Here is an 18,967-nt window from a genome sequence, read left to right on the forward strand (position 1 = left end):
ATATATTCCAACAAAAAAACCGCTTGCCCAACCATGACCCACTTACAATACTTTTTCACGCTTCATCTCCATTCCGATGAACTTTAGAACCGAACCGAAATTGCGTGGGTGGTTAATAATTTCGTTGACCTTTTTTAGGGTGAGTCAGCGAATTTCTCTAGACCGTTTTACAAGTAGTTCTAGAACTGCTTAAAACAAGCTTAAAACATTGCTAATAACAGCAATAAAAGAATGACTTACAGCCAGAAATATTTTAGTGTGTGCGGCTGGTTCCGTTAAAACATGGAGTTTATTCAAGGAGACTGCGTATTTACCTGTCCATTTACATACAAATTCTTGGAGCCTAGGGCTTAAATTCTAACGACCCACAAATATCATAGCGTATTGATTAAGGCCCACTTCCGGGTCAAGTCTGTTGGCTAATGAAACCGATCCAAAAACAATGTTTTGGCCAAGACTTCAAAGCAAGTCTACAAAAACGAAACGGAGGCTGAGGCTGGGGTCACTGAAAAGTTAACTGTGTCACCGGCGAATTGAACTTGAACTTGCCGATTAACTTATGCGTATCGTATCTTTAACCAGTTCGAATCCGATTGGACTGCATAAGATGTGGGTGAATGTCGACCGGACGAATTGGTGGGTGAATCCCTTCGTCTCCCAGGAATCAATCATACGCCGTGTGCGCCTGCGCCAAATTCTTCCGGTATCATATCTTGATGGGTATATACGATTTGCATGGGTCTTTTGTTTGTCTACCGATCATAATGGTATTCAAAAGACGTTAGTTTATTATCAACGTCGCTGCAGACGATTCATGCGATCGAGTTCGATATATTGTATATGAGGGGTGACTGCCAGTTATGCAAATACCTTCCGCAAACATTTACATTTAGCCAACAGCCAAACTGGCCAACAAACCGTTAAACAATTATGTCCGAATTTGTTTGTATATTCATGCCAAATTGCGTAGACAAAAACAGTCACACGAGCCACTATCAAATGTGCAAAATCTCTTTTGCTTGTAGAATTCTTAATTGGCAATGAGACAGAACATCATAAAGTAATTAAATAATGTTGTGGCTTTTCTGTTTTCAAGGGCCCCAAACAGTTTCATTATCGATTTCCTATGTCCAACAGGTTCTGCAAAGTTTATTTATTATAACTGATTTTATTTCATTGCCTACAGCACTGAATTAGTCGTAAGATTGTTAACAGCAATTGCAAATGAGGCTCTTAAATGTTTAATTGGCCGCGTTAAAGTTGTTTGCGGTCTGCCGGCTTGAATTTCTGAGCTTGGCTTTTTCACACGCTGCTAGCGCCATCTGGTCTTCGAGTTTTTAAAGCTTCGCTTAAAGCTTGTCGGTTAAGAGTTACCAGTTTGTTGGAAAAATATATGTTGAAATACTTGGCCGTTAGGATCTAAGTTTGATCTAAGTTCGTGTACTAAAATAAACTAATATTAAATAATAAGATAAAAAAAAAAATTAAGCATTTAAAAATCCACTTCAATTTAAGAGGGATTTTATAGTAAAAATGCTTCAATATTGTTTTCTGTAATTAATGATCATAGAAGCGTATAATAAATATTTACTTACGGAATTCCCCCAATGGTAGATCAAAGGCGCATTTATGGTCAGGATCATTAAAAATTTTAGATAATAATTTTTTAACAACAAACGTATTATAGAAAAAGCTTTCCGTTAAATATAAACTAAAGAACGTCTTTGGGTCTTACAATCCGTTTATTAATAGGTGATAAATAATATTTATTAAATTTATTATCCTTTTAATAATGTAAAAGAAATATTTCCTTATTATAACAAAGTAACTTCATTTAATTGAAAATTCAATTAACAAAGTTAAGTTAAAAAAAAATGTTCAAGATTGTATCTAAAACTCAAATCTGCCACATTAAATTATTGTAGTAGAAATATACGCATACACGTGACTTAATTAAAGCCCTAACCAAAAATTAAGCTTTGAGTTTACCCCGAAGGAGGCATATGATTAGAAGATACCCACGTAAGAAAACAATGGGTAAATGAGCTGTTCCGATTAACATATTACATGACAGGTCGCCACTGATTGGGATGAGATTGTAACAGGTCGATGCTCTATGGCCACTCATCCAAAGTGCCTCGTTACCCAGTCAATTGCGCAAATCGAACTCGTTTGCTAGCGCGGAAATGCCGAAGCTATGGGCAAAGATATATAAATTTATATATAGATCTATCTAGCGGGCCTCTCGCGAACTCCGATCGCGATCTCCGATCAATCGAATTTTTGGAGTCGTAGCTGCCCAACTATCCAACTATACAACTACCGTTGGCTTGCCCTTGGTAGGAACTCGTTTCGAGCGTTAAAACGAGAGAAAAACAAAAAGATTAATATGTGGTGAAAAAAAGAAATCGCACTTCCGTTTCCTGATCGATCAGAAAATGCCTAAGAAGCTTAATAGATTCGATGGCGCAGAGCGGTTTTCATTTAAATGCAAAATTATAAATTCTACTCTTGATATTTTCTGCCAGCTTTCGAAACGTATCGCTGGCATTTTGCCGTCTGCGATTTTTTGCGCTCGACAACTGTGTCAAGTTCAGAGTAAACTTTTAATTGCTAATTGACTGACGAGGGATCTATTCTTGGATCAACTCGCTCTTAATTAAATTCAAAATTATGTATCGCGGAGTTTTCAAGTTCAACACTCGTCGGCGACATGTGTGTTTTTTGCCGAGAACTTTACCATTTGCCCGCCGTCTTGCCTCATAAACCAGAAAATAAAACGCGAACTGCCCGGTTGAGTTTATATTTCTAGCTTCACTTATTTTGGGTATGAAACGGGGAGCATCTTCTTCATTCACTGGATTTGTTTGGCTGTAACTGAGCTCACGTTTGACCAATTGATTAGCGGCCTTAGCGGCACTCGACCTTTAATATTAGTTAAACCTGTTCAGTGGTGGGTTCCAGGGGGATTTTAGGGTTTTTTATATTATATCAGTTCCCATATACCATCCAAAAAAGGAAACTCTTTGGTTTATGTTATTCTTTTTATATTTTTAAACCATTCAAATGTGGCTGGAAATCGATTTTTTTCATTGATTTGGATGTCCAGACTTTTTCATGTAACACATTAAAAAACTTCAACAAAAACTTCAACAACTTAAAAAATATGTTCTTTTAAATTATAAAAATAATCTTTAAATTCATTTGATTGTCTTAAATAGTTAAAATAATTTTTTGAATAATAGTTTTTGACCAATAAATATAAAAACTTCTAAAAAATAGTAAAATTATAAGGTAATTGATCATAAACCCCCTTTCTCTGCCCGTGACCATATTAGCGAGCGTGACCATCGAACGTGCCATCTTCTCGGCTCTACCAATTCTCTTTGGCCATTACTCAACTGTCCAGAGCAGGCATCTTCTGGGTTTACCCATTCAATTAGGGCCAAAAGTGGTGTGTGCTCGGTAAAAATCTTAGCCGCGCAAATGCGAGTGAATTTTGAGCTTGAAATTCCGAATGCCCAAATCATCAGTACATGTGATATAAATATGTTTAAATGTTTAAATTGAGCTCTTGTCTCTTTTTCTGCCCGTCCGAAGGTCAGGGCGTGCTCGCTTTTCTGCACCAAATTGCAACGCAATTAAGACTAAGTACTATATATGGCCAGATCTGCAGATAAACCCATGGCAGACAGAGTTGACATGAAAGATTTGGCAATCCAATAAGTAGTAGCGATTGCGAAACTCAAAACTCCGCGCAAATATGTTGTTACCTTAATGAAAAGGCTTAGCGTCAGCGTCTGTAACAGTTTAATTGGTAATTACTATTTACAGCTTCGATAATCAGGGGGCAGTCCGACGGCCAGCCTTTCGAAAAAATTCCGTTATCAATTAGAAAACGCCGGCGGTCAACGGTCAATTGGCGAACTGGAGATCGAGCGTTCTAAAACGCTCCAAAAACCGCCCACAATTTAATGTGTTAACACCCACACCTTATTCCATTCAGTGCTAATTAATTTGTGATTGTTTGCTACATACACTTGCTAATTAAAATTTCTGCATGCTCATTCTGTGGCAGGCTATTGTTACGCGACTGAGATGTGCCCAGTAATAAATTAGCTAATCGATAAAGCAAACATTATGGTTTTAAGAAATATATAACAACTTCATAAATATTTTCGTTAGAATTCCTCAAAATCAAGTCGAAAATCAAAACAGTTGATTTATTGTTGTTTGTTTTGATATAGAATTTTTAAGACAGTAAAATTCCCAATTCCATTTTCATAACTTAACATAAACATTTTTAGGTAGGTACAGTATTATATGGGTTACATTTATTATATACGTAATGCAAACTTAATAATCTATTATAATTGTATTGTAAGAATATTATAATATATAATTTTCATTGTTTCATTGCCATTTAAAAACGTATTACAGAAACAATGGAAATGGGAAAATGTTCAATAATTACTTTATTAACCTGAGTCGAACTTTCCGGCTGAAATATCGAGTTCTTTTCAACACCAGGGCCATTAATCAGGCGAATAATAAGCGACAAACATTTAGCATATGCCATAATGAACATATTCAAAACATATTGATTATGATAAAGTCAAAGCTGTATCGCCAATGGCAAAAATCTCACATTGATGGAACGGAAATTTGCAAAAACGACGCTCAAAATCACAAAATCACAATAAAACTGGAGCTATCAAAGCATACATTTATCATCGAAATCTTGGTCCGGTTGGCTGGCGGCGTTGCCTTCTGTGACTTCTTTGACTTCCGATTAACCTAGACCTAGGCCGTGAAATATTGTGGGGCTGTTACCAAGCTCATCCACGTTTAGGAGCCGGTGAAAACGAAGAGACGAGCGTGGCTAATCCGCATTCAACCGTTAGCAGAGTCAGTAGCCAACGTCATCCTTGCCGGCTTTTAGCTTTATCTTTTGCTTCGGCCCCAAACATGGCCAAAATAATCAAGCCAAAGGTCGAACCGGCCGGGCTGAACTTCAAAGAACAATTTACTCGGCGTTAATTTGTCACAAAAATTAAACGCAAATGGTTCTGTATGATACTCAATGGCATAATTACCGGCAAGATACTCGCATAAAGACCTCAATGAAGGTTTCGCTGCACGTCCGATACTTTACCCAACTTAACGACGACTGGCAAACATAACCCAGTGCCTTTTGCCTTGATCGCGATGGATTTCTACACGTTTCATCTACGGATTGATTATGGATATGAGGCCATTGGATGGTGCCATTTTGGCACGTTTACCATTTCGGAATCGAGCCCTCTGGATAGTAATCCAGAAGCCAGCCCTCTAAATGCCCCAGAATCTATTTAGCATATCCAAATCAACAAACCCCGAATCACCACCTCCAGGGCCGATTAGCTGAGAACAGGTTATTTTGCTTGTAAGCATGAATGGGGATTACAAAAAAACACTCGTCGCTGAAATAAACATCATCACCTGAGGTCACCCGAAGACAAGCCGGAAGTCCAGGAATCAACCTAGCGCAAGCCTTTAATTTTAGTCTGTCACAAAGTAAGGCACATTCGCATTAAATGTTGCCATTAAAAACTTGTTTTAATTGTACGTGCTTCGCTGGTGGACAACCCGTTTATCTCCTTAGAAAATGAAAATAAAAGTATGCGAATTAAAATCTTCAGCGAACTTTATTTGCCACAGGGGCTTTGGGGTGAAATGGGAGATGGGAGCTGGGGTTCCCCATGGTATTAGTATAAAACGTTTGGGATGGAAAAGTTTTTATGGGGGTTTTAATAAACTAAGTAATAAAACTGGTGAACTTTAATACTCGAACAATACGTACTAACAAGTTTACAGGGTAACACTTAAATAATCTATTTTGCATTTATACGGCTTAATACATCTAGAATTTATTACAAAATATTAGTAGGAACAATAAAATTTGGACCTTTAACTTATAATAAAGTTAAACTTTTAAAGATTTGTGCGAAAAAGGCTAAGCACGTTAGAACTAGCTTACGAATATATAGGTATATTTTGATCTTTGTATGAAAAAATAACACTTTCATCATTCTTGTCCATAAGAGCTGTAAGATAAGTCAAATTGAAAAGCAAACAAAACTATATTATCATAAATACAGCTTAGTTTCATGGCCTGGTTTCGTTAACACTTAACCAACTGTCGTCATTTTTGGGTGCGTTGCTCTTATCGCAAAATAAAAAAAAAATTTTATATTTCATAAAAAATGTTTTTGTATCAAAAACTTATAAATATATTTAAAATTATAATAAACTTTCATTGATTGTAATTATATTAACTTTCTTTTTGCAACAATGGGCTTAAATTAAATAAAAGCGTATTACTTTTATAAAAAGCTTACAAAAAATGTTAATATAATTTTTATTTAATTGGTACATGGGCACTATGTGAAGACGTAATTCATTGGAATTTTCTCGAAACTAAAATCGAATCATAGTAATGATGATAAATACAAACTTTCTTAAAAGAACTAAAGATATTTTCTTATTTTTGTATACAAAACTAGTATAAGCTCATAGCCATGTTTAATCTGTTTCCATGTTTAATCTGCTAATTAATGACGTATTTCAGCTAAGATAGCAAACAAAATTCTTTGCAGACTGCATACTATTTGCAAACACTAGAGAGTTCAGCCATATCTCAGTGCATTGACCTATAAAAAGTCGAAATAACCTGGTAGTTTAAACCACCGGCAGCAGCAGCATCATCAGCGTCGAATGTTGAACGTTGAATGCCAAACGGAACATGCTAAAAAATCGAAAAAACTCGAAAGCGACTCAGTGGGCCAAGCACACACACGCAAATAATGGGGGTTTGTGGCCAACACACACACACACAGACAGGCAAAAAGATATAGTAAATAAAAATTGCATGCAGTGCGGCGCTAACTGAACGAAACTTCCGTTGTTCTATGGCGGTTATTCGGGGCTCGTTGAGTTTCCGAACTCAAACTGCTTTATCTGGCACTCGCAGTGGTTGTTGTTGTGGGCTGCCTAGTATTTTGCACAAGCGATCATGACGATCGCCGCTGCTCAGCCTCTGCCGCCGCCGCTGCCGCTGCTCTGCTCCGGTGGCGCTGCGAAAAAGTTACTTTATCTTGTGATTGCTGAGAAGTTTTAGATTCAGTTGAGCATAAACATTCCTACGGTGTGGTGGTAGAATCCAGCCAGATCTACGCGGATATATATTCGTTATCGAATTGAGCAATATCCACAGTATATTCAGCAATTCAGCGAGTCGAAAAGTGATTTTTCTGAGCGTGTAAAGTGATCTTTTGCAGGCTTGAGCGCAGCATGCAAAATCTTGCGGCGAGCCTCTGACCAAACTAAGAACTAAATACCATATACAAATCAAACCCCACGAAGCCCAGCGTTTTTCGGATACTTCAAGTTTCTGCTGCAAACAAGGAGTTAGAACCATCAGCAATCATCATGAGTATGAACTACCACAACTACAACAGCAGCTCGCGATTCGACATGGTCGTGGAGATAGCCAATATCGCGCTGGATGAGTTCAAGACCCATCACATTACGCGCAACTATACGGGCCTGGTGCAGCGGTACTACCAACTGGTGGAAGAGGATTACGGCGGTAGGTGTCGTCGAGTGCTTGGGTTTTTCGATAATATAGTGCAGCAGTCGACTAAATTACAAATCCATAAACTTGACAAATTGCCATGAAATTGTCATTTTTATGGCTTACAAAAAACGTTAATGCCAAACAAAACGAAGAGCAAACAGCAAACAAAAAAAGAAAGAAAAAATTTAACAGCCAAAGCCAAAAGCTCAGCCAAAAAACTTCTAGGACAATTAAAAAAGGTCTCTTGTGTGTGTGTGCGCGCTTTAAATTGCGACCTTGGCAGTGTCAATTGTATTTTTGACAATTATTAACGTAATTAAAATGTATTTACATTGCTTATCTTAGACATTTTTATGAAGCGACCGTCGACATCGACGACTTTGGTTTCGCCGTGTGCAGCTGAGCATGTATTTATTATTATTAAGTACAATAGCAGCCGGAGCACTTCGAACATGCCAATTGCCTCTGGGGTCTGGTCTTGTGTTCCGTTTTTCAGAGGCACTTGCCGACTGTGCCCCATATTCGCATACCAGGCACTGAGAAAAGTCACCGGTGAAAGGTCAATGGCAGGCAGATGCCATTAAAAGCGGTGCAAAAAGTTGTTTATTTTGGTTTAGTGACACTAGACAGGGTTAAAGGAGATTACTTTGCGCCAAAATCATGCTTACGACGAAAAAACATTCATAAATTCTAGCTATAAACAAAAGACTTAGAACACGAACTTGAAAAAAAAATTTGGGTGGACAACCAAAAGACTTAGGACACGAACTTGAAGTACTAGCGGAGCAATTTTTACAACTTATTTGCCCAACAAATGTAAGTCTTAAGAAAAACAGAAAAAATAATTTCTTAAAAAAAAAAATAAGTAATCATTTATTTTCAGTTAGAAAAAAGGTTCATACATACCTAAACAATTTTGATTAAAACTTTACAAATTTAAATCTATTTCAACAGTGTTCAGAAAATAAATTTTATTTAAAAAATATATAGAACCCATACAATAGATGAAACATTTTAATCATTTTTAAAAGTTTCGTTTCATGTTAGCCTTCAAAATATTTCTAACTGAAGAAATCTTAATGCAAGCTAGATCAGCTACGAATCCAACAGATTGCTCAGTGCAACAGGTCAAGAATTCCTGGCATAATAAGTGATTCCCAGCCACAAATGGAATATTTGCAGTAAACAAGCATTAATTAGAAATATTATTGAACTGGAAAACAAATCATAACAACTTCGGAAATCGCTGTAAACAGTGCTATGGAAAAGTTGGTATATTTACAGAATGCCGCCACTGGCAATTAATTTCCATATGGGTTCTAGGGGGTTCCTTTTAATAACCGAGCTCTGACGTCGTTGTTTATTAAGAAGTGTAATAATTCCCTTAGCGGCATGCCAGCCACACATATTTTACTACTAATGCCCAGTGTAAAGGCAATTGTGCTGACACTTTAAACGCTGCGAGTGACAAGTTGACTTTATATTTAGCCACGATTTCATTCAGCTGGCATCAATTGAATGGCTTCGCTTAGATTGGCTATTCCAACACGAAGTTCCATAAACTAATGAAATGCAAATCGAAGCTGTTTCGACTCGTCTCTGCATTAACATAGACAAAAGCTCAAGTAAAATTAATGATAAGCAAAATTGCGGTAATTAATTAGATGGCTAAATCCGCAGATCCGCGAGCAACGCGCTTCCCTCTGATGGAGCACCCAATGTTCACCTTCGGCATGGTGGCCATCTACTTGTCCTGGGTCCTGGTCATCGGACCCCTCTTCATGCGCGATCGCAAGCCCTTCCAGCTGCGTCGCACCCTGGTCGTCTACAATGCCTTCCAAGTAGCCCTCAGCGGCTATATGTTCTATGAGGTAAGTTCTGGAAGTCCATGTTATTAACATAACGCACGTCCACCTAATGGCATTTACTTTCCTGTTTCAACCTGAATAGCACCTAATGGCCGGCTGGCTGAACTACTACAATCTGAAGTGCCAACCGGTTGATTACTCCGATAGTCCCAGTTCCAAGCGGGTAAGTGCTCACAACCGGTCAGCATCCTATTCTAAAATTCAAAAAATTCTAAATCAAATTCAAAGTCGGATCGAAACTCGCTCATCCCCAATCAAAATTCTATTTCGAGAGGCACGCGTGGACTTAAGGAGTTTATGGTCTTCATTATATAATTTGGCATTTGTCATTTGGCCGTTTGGTTTTTTGGGTTTTCGCCGCTCTTTGTCTTCGCCTCACCTTGCCGGCTTCATCTTCCGCAGTTGGCTAGCAAGTTCGTTGCCTCTGTCTTTTGAGATGACTCACTAACTCCGCCAGACTCAAGAGCCATTTAGCTGGGCCGTAAAGTTCAGCTCAAAGCCATTTTTTTGGCTAGTCATAGCGCAGAAACGTAAACAACTACAAAATATAAAAAAAAAAGGTTTTAATTATGCCTCTGTGATGGCACAAAGTTCACATTTAAATGTACTGGGCAGGGCAATTAAATGGTCAGCTTCTTAATCCAAATTCTACGTCTAATGGCTTTTCGGCCACAAATCGATTGTTTTCCCTTTTCCCAGGCTACTCAGCCTGGGCAATTAATAAATAATTGTGTAATGGAAGCTTAAACTTTGAAGTTAAATGCATAATTTTATGCCAATTTGTCTGGGCACCGCAAATGAGGCATTTAAACGTTCGTAAAATTGTAACAGTAGCAAAAGCTAAGCAGATTTTTAAGTGCTCTTAATCTTTTTTAAAAATATTACTTTTTTATAGCTTGCTTTGCTATAATACAAACCTAAATCGTCATATATATTTAAGTGAAATCTTTTTATTCTTGTGTTAATCTAACCAAAATCAATAAAGTCTATATAAAGCCTATATGCATTGCAATCAGTTGAACCACCAGTATTACCACTAGAAAATATTAGATACAGCCACACCCTCAAGGCCTTCCAATATTGCCTATGTTACCATCAAATTAACAACATTTAAAGCGGCTCTAAACAGTTCGGTTTGTTCCGCCGTCTGTTTGCAATTGGAATTGTACTTCAGCTCTGTTTGCGCTTTAAATCAATAGAGCATAAATTCTGTGAAAACCGCTGACCAGACAAGACCTTTTCCCACTACTCATTCATTGATCGATTTCACATCCGCAACGAACCCACAAAAATTCGAAGAGCAAAATAAGAAAAACCGAGCCCACAAGACAAGTCAATAAACTCCGTTGGACCCCAGAGTCATTAGCGTCTGTCATCCAGTTTTATGGTCATTTCCATAAGTCCACGGCGCCTTAGCGCAGTCATAAAAGTCAGCATTGTTTGCATTGCGCATACGCAGCGTGCGCCCATAAGATTAACCTGCAAGCCAGCTGAATTCTTGGGCGGCAAATGAAAACAAAAGTGTGGGGCATTCCAAAAAGAAGAGAAACAACGTGAAACCAAACTAAACGCGGTGGAACGAAAACTTTGTCAATGTCATTGCGCAAGTTCTTCTGCGGTTGCTACGCTAATTGGGCACGTTGCTCGATGGGCTCGAATTGCACACAGACCTTGCTAGGTCAACCACATTTATAGGCCACTTGACACCCGCTCTCAATGTATCTATATCTAACCCGGCAGATGCTCAACCTGTGCTACCTGTACTACCTGTCCAAGCTGACCGAGTTCGCCGACACCATGTTCTTCGTGCTGCGCAAGAAGTCATCGCAGATCACCTGGCTGCATGTGTACCATCACTCGGTTACGCCCCTGGAGACCTGGGTGCTCGTCAAGTTCCTGGCAGGTGAGTTAAGCCGACCGGCAATAATAAACAAGCTAAGTCCTCTCAAATCAGGCTTAAAATTCATGACTTGTCATACAAAATTAGCTTTAAATGGTTGCACATTTTACAAAATGACTTTTAATTGAATTTATTTGCTAATAAGTGTGAGAATTAGGATATAAACAATGTTTAATGGTAATAAAAATCAACAAAACGAGGCCTTACTTTGTGTAGTTGACAAGTTGATGTGTTGTTATTTTCATGATATTAAATATATGCTTATAATGACCAACAAGGATTTAAATTTACTGAACGAAGTTTGTACTGTTTCTGAAATCATTTATTTTAAATTATTTATTACCTTAAAAAAATAAATAGATTTGATAGAAATATTTATCTTAGATCTCTTTGGTTTTCGAAGAGCATCAATAGTAGGTTAGATAGTTCTTTTAAAAACAATTTTAAACGTATCTCCAGAAAACAAAATAATATCAGATAGAAATATGGATCTTAGACTTGATTTATGTTTATTGATAATTATCCAAACGAAATTTTAATACTTCCCTTTAGAGATCTCCACCCTATAACCACATTATCCTCACTTTCTCCAGGTGGAAACGCCACATTCCCGAATCTGCTGAACAACTTTGTGCACGTGTGCATGTACTTCTACTACATGATGGCCGCCATGGGACCCGAGTACGCCAAGTTCCTGTGGTGGAAGAAATACATGACCGAGCTGCAGATCGTAAGTACTATGATTGGGAGCGGGGAGGGGCTCATTAAAATGGAATCAGTTCCAGCACAGATACCGCCCCATAAATCAAACGAAACTTGTTCAGAAGTCTGGGCTAGCATGTGTTAAATGTATTTTTCGGACATAGATCGAAGTTAGTCGCTGTTGGCCAGCAATTGCCGAGCTGATTTGGCCAAGACGCTGCCAAAAACCCAAAAAAAAAACGAAACCAAGAAATGCAAACCAGTTAGACCGGCAGTCGTGCCTCAAAGTTAGACTCCCGGCCAGCCTCTGCCACATAAATTGGCATTATTCAATGGGCCCCAAAGGCACGCACACCAACGCGTACGCGGAGACCAGTTGCTATCCGTGTTTATATTGCCAAAATAAAATGTTGGCCAATGCTTCTAGCCGAGTCTTGCATTTGTCTAAAATTCCGAAATGCCACTACGAAACCGAGATTCGGCCTCTGTCGTTGTGTTTGCAGTAGAGCTTAAGTTTCTGGCCAAACTTTTGGGGCCAAAGGCCAATCTCTTGAGCATCGATCGCACATTCTGGCCGATTGCGAAACATCCGAGCTCCAAACACCGAGATCCGAGATCCGAAAGCAAAAGTGAAGCGAAACCAAAGCGATCCAGAGATTGTCGCCAATCATGTGATCTAGATATCTCGTCTGGTTTCTGGTTTTTCCCATCTGATTTCTATGCTACCAATTTGGTATTGTATAGGATTGGCGCTTGGAACTCGGCTTCACTTGAACGGTTCTTGCTGGCCAGTCTTTTTTTTTATGTGGCCACGCATTATTGAAAGACCCAGCAAATACGAACATAGCCGGTAAATAAGTTCCATTGCATTTTGGTTTCTATTTTTTTATCTCTGTCGCGTTTTCAAAGTTTCGAAATTCTTGAAACGCATGGAAATATGGCAAGTTTAGTTTGTTCTGCTGTGACTGGCCTCCTTCGAATCGAGATTCAATGCTGTAGTTGTTATTGTCGTAGTCGCTAGTTAGTGAATTGCCTTGAAGCTCTGCTCCACAGTTGAGTTGTCAAACGTTCGGTGACTAACTTAAGTAGCAAGCACAGGTTTTTATACAGACAGTTGTGCAGGAGGCAAGCAGTGGGGATTCTCTAGAGTTGCACAAAAAATGTGTATTTAGTTGCAAAAAAATAGGAACACAAAAAAATAGGTAGGTTGGTATTAAAAATAAACATCTCAAAATTCATATCTACTTTTATCAATTTTTAATTCACTAATAAAGTTATTGCATATTAAAATCACAGCTTATAATCCCTAACTAACTTTAATTGTTCAATTTAATCTGAAATACTTTTTTATCAGTGAAGACTATAAACCGCATTTTTGGGCAGAACTATAAAAGTGTTTCTAACACCTTTTACGAATGCTAAACCAGTTTCCAAATCAAATATTCCTATAAACAGTTAACTTTACAATTAAAGGTAACTGTCTGTTTTCAAACTTGAAACTGTCTAACGGTTAGATGAGGTTACAATACCATTAAAAATAATATACGACTGGACAAAATGTTCTTAAAATTGCAGTAGGAAATATAGTAAAACGATTTAGGGTTCCAAAGATTAGGGTTCGCCATTAGGGAGCGCTAACTGTGCCCATTTTATGCGTCTATAAATTTTTGCATATGTATTCGATAGAATGCTTGTTTTGATCGTTTCTTATTGATGTCATAGTGTAGTTTTCTTGATGTTTTTCCAATTACTTATCGCTGGGTTCTACAGAGAGACAAAAATGATATGAAGCCAATAATTGATAAACAAATTAATATTATTATCCATATTACTTTTTTTCTATAACATATTAATTTAAAAGAATGTTAAAGCAATTTAGAGCAAATTAGAAAGAAAGTTAATGTAAATTGTTTAGGAAAAGTGCTTAGAGTTCTTAGAAGTCTATAATTTTCTCAGTGCACATCGCTGCGCTGCACTGACATTTTTAATGAGTGGGCGAGCGCATCATATGGATAATTTGACTGTCACGCCCTGTTGTGATTCTAGCTGGCTTTCAGTAAGTGTTGCCAATTGGCTGCGCAACCAGTTGGATTCGTTCAGTTCCGCTCCTGTCGGCCAGTTAACCACAAATTGCCTGACCACACATCGCAAGTGCTCCACATTTTAGTCAAGAGCCAAGAGTCCGGCCCAAGTTGAAGTTAAGTTCCGATTTGCCGATTTTCCGAATGCCGTGTGCAACATTTGTTGCAACACCACATCCATCCCCGCCAATCGCCGAGGTAGGCCAATTCCAATTCCAAATCCACCGAGAGTTTCCACATTTGCGGCAGCAACTAACCAACTACCCAACCAACCAAACAAACAACCGACCGACCGATCCGACCAGTTTCGATTACATTATCATTTCGTGTTCGTTCCGTTTTGCGGCAATGAATGTCGAGCGGCAGCGTTCACTTTTGTCCAGCACCGCGACGAACTTGCCACACCAACCGGGTGAGTGTCTATGTCGGCTATATGTTGCGGCTATACCTGAAATCCACAAATGCTAGCCGGGTCTTATGGGCCAGCTGATGGCGACCACTGGGCAGACTACTCATGCAATTTGGCACGGCCTGTCTGGGTAAAAGTCAACAAGCAATCTGCCACTTTCAATTGCCGGTGCGGCGATCCAAGTCGCCAGTGGAGATCAGTCATGTTGCAAGTGCAACTGCCTTTTGTTTTCGTTCGGCAGTTACCGGCACACGCGGCATAGCGTTCAATGATCTATGGCAAAATTGCGCAACAATAATTGTGCCGGAACAGTGGGTCAAATAGGATAGTTTGTAGGAAAAATATATAAATAACAAATACATTAAAATATGATAAATTGATTTTTACAGTGTAAAAAATACAATAGTGCTAATATGTGAAAAATAATTGTTAGCACACACAGCTCACTTAAGTTTTTAACCTAAAATCAAAGTAATTTTATTAGGTCTATAAAGAGTGTGATTAAATTGTAAGCCGTTATTAAATGCAATACAAACATTTTAAATTGAACTAATTGATCACAAAGGTCACTGTGGCTATAATGTGAAATATTTAAGCCGAAAACGATATGTTAACATGAAACACACCCAAAAACATTGCCAAAACATTTTAGAAAGGGGCTTGCCTAGATGACCTTACCAAGATCAGATGACAAAACCCATTTAGGCGAACAAAATTGATATATGGCCCATTTAGCAAAGGCTCGCATTTAGAAATCAATCCAGTTTTCAGGTCAGCGACCAATAAAGTATCAAAAATGTTTTAATACATTAAATTGGCTTTAACAAGAGTAAAACATAAGCCGAACTTATTTCCGTTTCTCAAGAACTCGCACTTAAAGAACTTACAAAATCTACTCACTTAAATTAATAAAAGAAAATCCGGCACGAACCACAAACAAGTGGCCGAGGTCAAAACTCTTAAGAAAACGTGCAAAAATAATTTAGCATTTAATTACAAACAATTTATGGAAGAGGCTACTGCGGTTGAGCTATAATCTTTGCATGCATAGTGTGAGGAAAACAAAGAAGCGTTTTGAAACTATTTAAATTCTATAGAGGCTGTTTGCACCTAATAATGGCAACGTTTACAAGGAAGCCGTCCATTCGACCTGCCGGACTTCCCATCAATTCTATCGTAGATATATTGCCCCATTTCCATCAATCACCTGTGTTTGGCCCACGGTGGTCGTGCCTCGTGCAACGAGGCATTTAAGCGTCGACGTTGGCTTTCAACGGTCCGCAAGAGGCAAACTTGGCCAGTTGCAGTTGGCATCTTGGCCAACAGTTGTTGCCGCCGTTGGCTCAGTGACTTTGCTGCAGTGGTAATGGAAACCTGCATCGCTTGGCTGGCCAGCGTAATATTTTGTAGGTCACCGAAAACTGCACACTGTCGAGATTACTGCACAGGAAAAAATATTTCATGTGATGATAGTCGTTAACAATAAGATTAATAGGCTAGTTTTAGAGACTGAAGGTTTTAGGATCTTAAGATATATTCTTCGAAATGGCAAATTGTCTTGTATCTATTACTAACCATCTATTAAAAATATATTTTCAATGGGATTTTTATTTTAATTATTAAAGATATATGGTATTAGAAATAGCCTTATAGGTTTTAAAGAACATTATGTTTTCTTCTAAACTTCAAATTGTCTAGCATCTATTACTAAACATAAATGCATATTCAAAATATTTTTTATCGATGGAATTCGTAATTTAAATCAATGGACATTCCCCTCTTTATTCTACTAAAGTTGCACATACATGTCACTCAAACATATTTCAAATTCCTCAGTCTCACTTGACTATTCTTCATTAAACGTAACTAGAATTTCAAGTCAATTGACATTCTTTGAAATCTAAGTGTGTCTTACTAGCTAGAATCTTAGCATTGAGTCTCGTGGGAGTGGGTGCCATCGAAATATTTTATGATCGATAAAGATCAAACAGCAGCGATAAATATGGGCTTTATAACACGCGCCAAGAGGTCGCCAGAGACCAAGCCTCAAGCCAGCGTATTACACTTGGCTAAACATAGGCACTATAATGGCTCTAGCATCACGGCTAGTTAATAGACGCATATCAGAGAAACTGACACTCCGGCTAATTCTAATCCCAATCAATGTGCGCACATTGTTGCCTCACTGAGTGCTTTTTGATTGCCCGCCCAGCTCAAGGGTGCTCCACAGCCAGCCGTTTTATTAGCCGCATTCAAAGAGCCGTAACCTGGGCTGCAAAAAAAGTTATGACTCGGCAGTAAGCGACTTGGCTAATTGGATGACGTTACAACTTCCGTAACGAGACTGGCTCTCTGCCCTTCGCCAGCGCCAATGACCAGAAAGAGGTGGGTCAAGTTGAGCTCTGATCATGACCCCCGTCGGAATGGAAGGGGGCGTGTGCTCTCTTCAGAACTTTCCCAGCATTCAGGCGTAACAAGCTCACTTGCCTTACGATTCCCACATCCCCTTAATATGTATGATTAAATTTGACAACGGTAATCTAGTTAAAGGCAAGATAAAAATTACATCAACAACTCGAATACGAGGTCCATTTTCTCGACCTTCGTCGATGTGCTTATATCTAGACTATTATTTTTTATGCTTCAATATAATTATTTATCAAGAGAATGGCAGTAAAAAATATAAATAACTCAGAAAACATGTAATAACGAAAAGTAAAGAGCGTAAAATATAAATTTTAATTACAGTCCGATATATTACATTGAAAATAAAACTACCATATAAATAATTAGATAAATGAAAGGAAATATTAAATAACTAAAAGTAAAGAGTAACTAAAGTAAAATTTTAAAGAAAAATGTTTACTAACAGCTCCATTTATTTATTTTATAATTTAGAAAATACATTTCATATGTTTCTGTCAGGATTGAGTCGTTTACAACCCTTTAAGCATGATTCAGCCATGTTTTAATTTTGAAATATTATTATACTTACGAAAAACTTAAATACTTTTCTTCCATTTAGGCCCAGTTCGTGCTGTGCATCTTCCACACCATCCGCGCCCTCTTCAGCAACCAGTGCCAGTTCTCCAAGTTCATTTCTGCGCTGCTCCTGCTGAATGCCTCCATTTTCTTCTGCCTCTTCATGAACTTCTACATGCAGAGCTACAGGAAGTCCAAGGCGGCGCAGCAGCAACTGCAGCAGCAGCAGCAGCAACTTCCGGCCACGCCCTGCAAGGCGGACGACAACAACAACACGGCGATGCTGGCGCATAAGCTGAAAGCCAACTAAAGCGAAATCTAGACAGAAATCAGTCAGTTGTTGACGGAAAGTGCTTCCAGGGATTGCCCGAAGTGGGAACAAATTTTGCATAAACGGATCAGATTGGTGATGGCAACGGACGGAACGGAAGTAGTTTTGGTACAAAGGTTTCAACTAACGCTAAGCTAAGCTTAAGAGCCATAAATACACGAGCGTGCACACACACAGAAAAGGAAACGGAAACGGAAACAGAGGAAGTCGGGAGAGTCCGCCGGCCGATGATGGAGGACACGGGGCGTATGCGCAACTTCGAATTCAATTTGATTACCCATCCACCAGCTCCTCCTCGCTAGCTTCGCTTGATTGCTTCGCTTCGCATTCTGAAATTCTCAAATTCTCGTATTCTCGCCATCTGTGGCTGCAATCGCTTATGTGTAGAACCGTACAACAAACTGGGTCAATTTTCGAGATCTGACTAATGTGTAAGTCGCCTAATTCTAGAACCTCACGAACAAAGCGCGTTTAGTTTATAATCCCCTTAGGCTAAGTGATTATTGTAATTGTGTATAGACGATTTGTAAATAGCCTGTTAAATGTTAATGTTAAATATTTGTAGTCCTAAGCCAACTAGTCTAACTTACAACATTCGCACGAACAAATACGGCGAGCACGAAATTAAAAGCGAAGACAAATAAAAACGAAGAAAAGATAAATAAAATAAAACGAAAAATAAACCAACCAAGTGGCTTTATGTTTGGTCGGTCTTTCGGCAGAAAAACAGAACTGTTTAATGGCAGGGTCATCGTTGCGGAAGAGATCAATAAATCTCAAGAACTGACAATAGAATATCAGAATATCAGAAATACCGGAATCGAGAGAATTGATAGCTTGGCGTAAAACCGTTATTATACTAATACCTTTGACAACCTTGTTGAAACTCGGAGAAAAACTTTGTAAAAAATTGATTCCTTTCATCATGCAAAATAATAAATTATTGTGACTAGTTTATTTGAAATTGAATTAAGGTTAGTCACCGTTAATTCCTAACAGTACGGCAACTATGAGCAAGGGTTTGAGTCTCCGCTAAATGTTTATAAAAATGTAGGGTCATACTGTCGATAACGCCT

The 18,967-nt window shown here is 38.4% G+C and overlaps 1 protein-coding gene across 1 annotated transcript; it reads left to right on the forward strand.

The window, feature by feature from the left end:
- Nucleotides 1–7,160: 7,160 nt before the first annotated feature.
- LOC108012193 (very long chain fatty acid elongase 1) lies at nt 7,161–18,578 on the forward strand. Its single transcript, XM_017077489.4, has 6 exons — nt 7,161–7,630; nt 9,299–9,489; nt 9,569–9,649; nt 11,227–11,389; nt 11,980–12,116; nt 17,604–18,578. The coding sequence occupies exons 1-6, from the start codon at nt 7,471–7,473 to the stop codon at nt 17,868–17,870; spliced, it is 999 nt and encodes a 332-aa protein (XP_016932978.4). The 5' UTR covers nt 7,161–7,470; the 3' UTR covers nt 17,871–18,578.
- The last annotated feature ends 389 nt before the right edge of the window (nt 18,579–18,967 follow it).

The sequence above is a fragment of the Drosophila suzukii genome, chromosome 3 (genome assembly GCF_043229965.1).
Source record: "Drosophila suzukii chromosome 3, CBGP_Dsuzu_IsoJpt1.0, whole genome shotgun sequence".
NCBI lineage: Eukaryota > Metazoa > Arthropoda > Insecta > Diptera > Drosophilidae > Drosophila > Drosophila suzukii.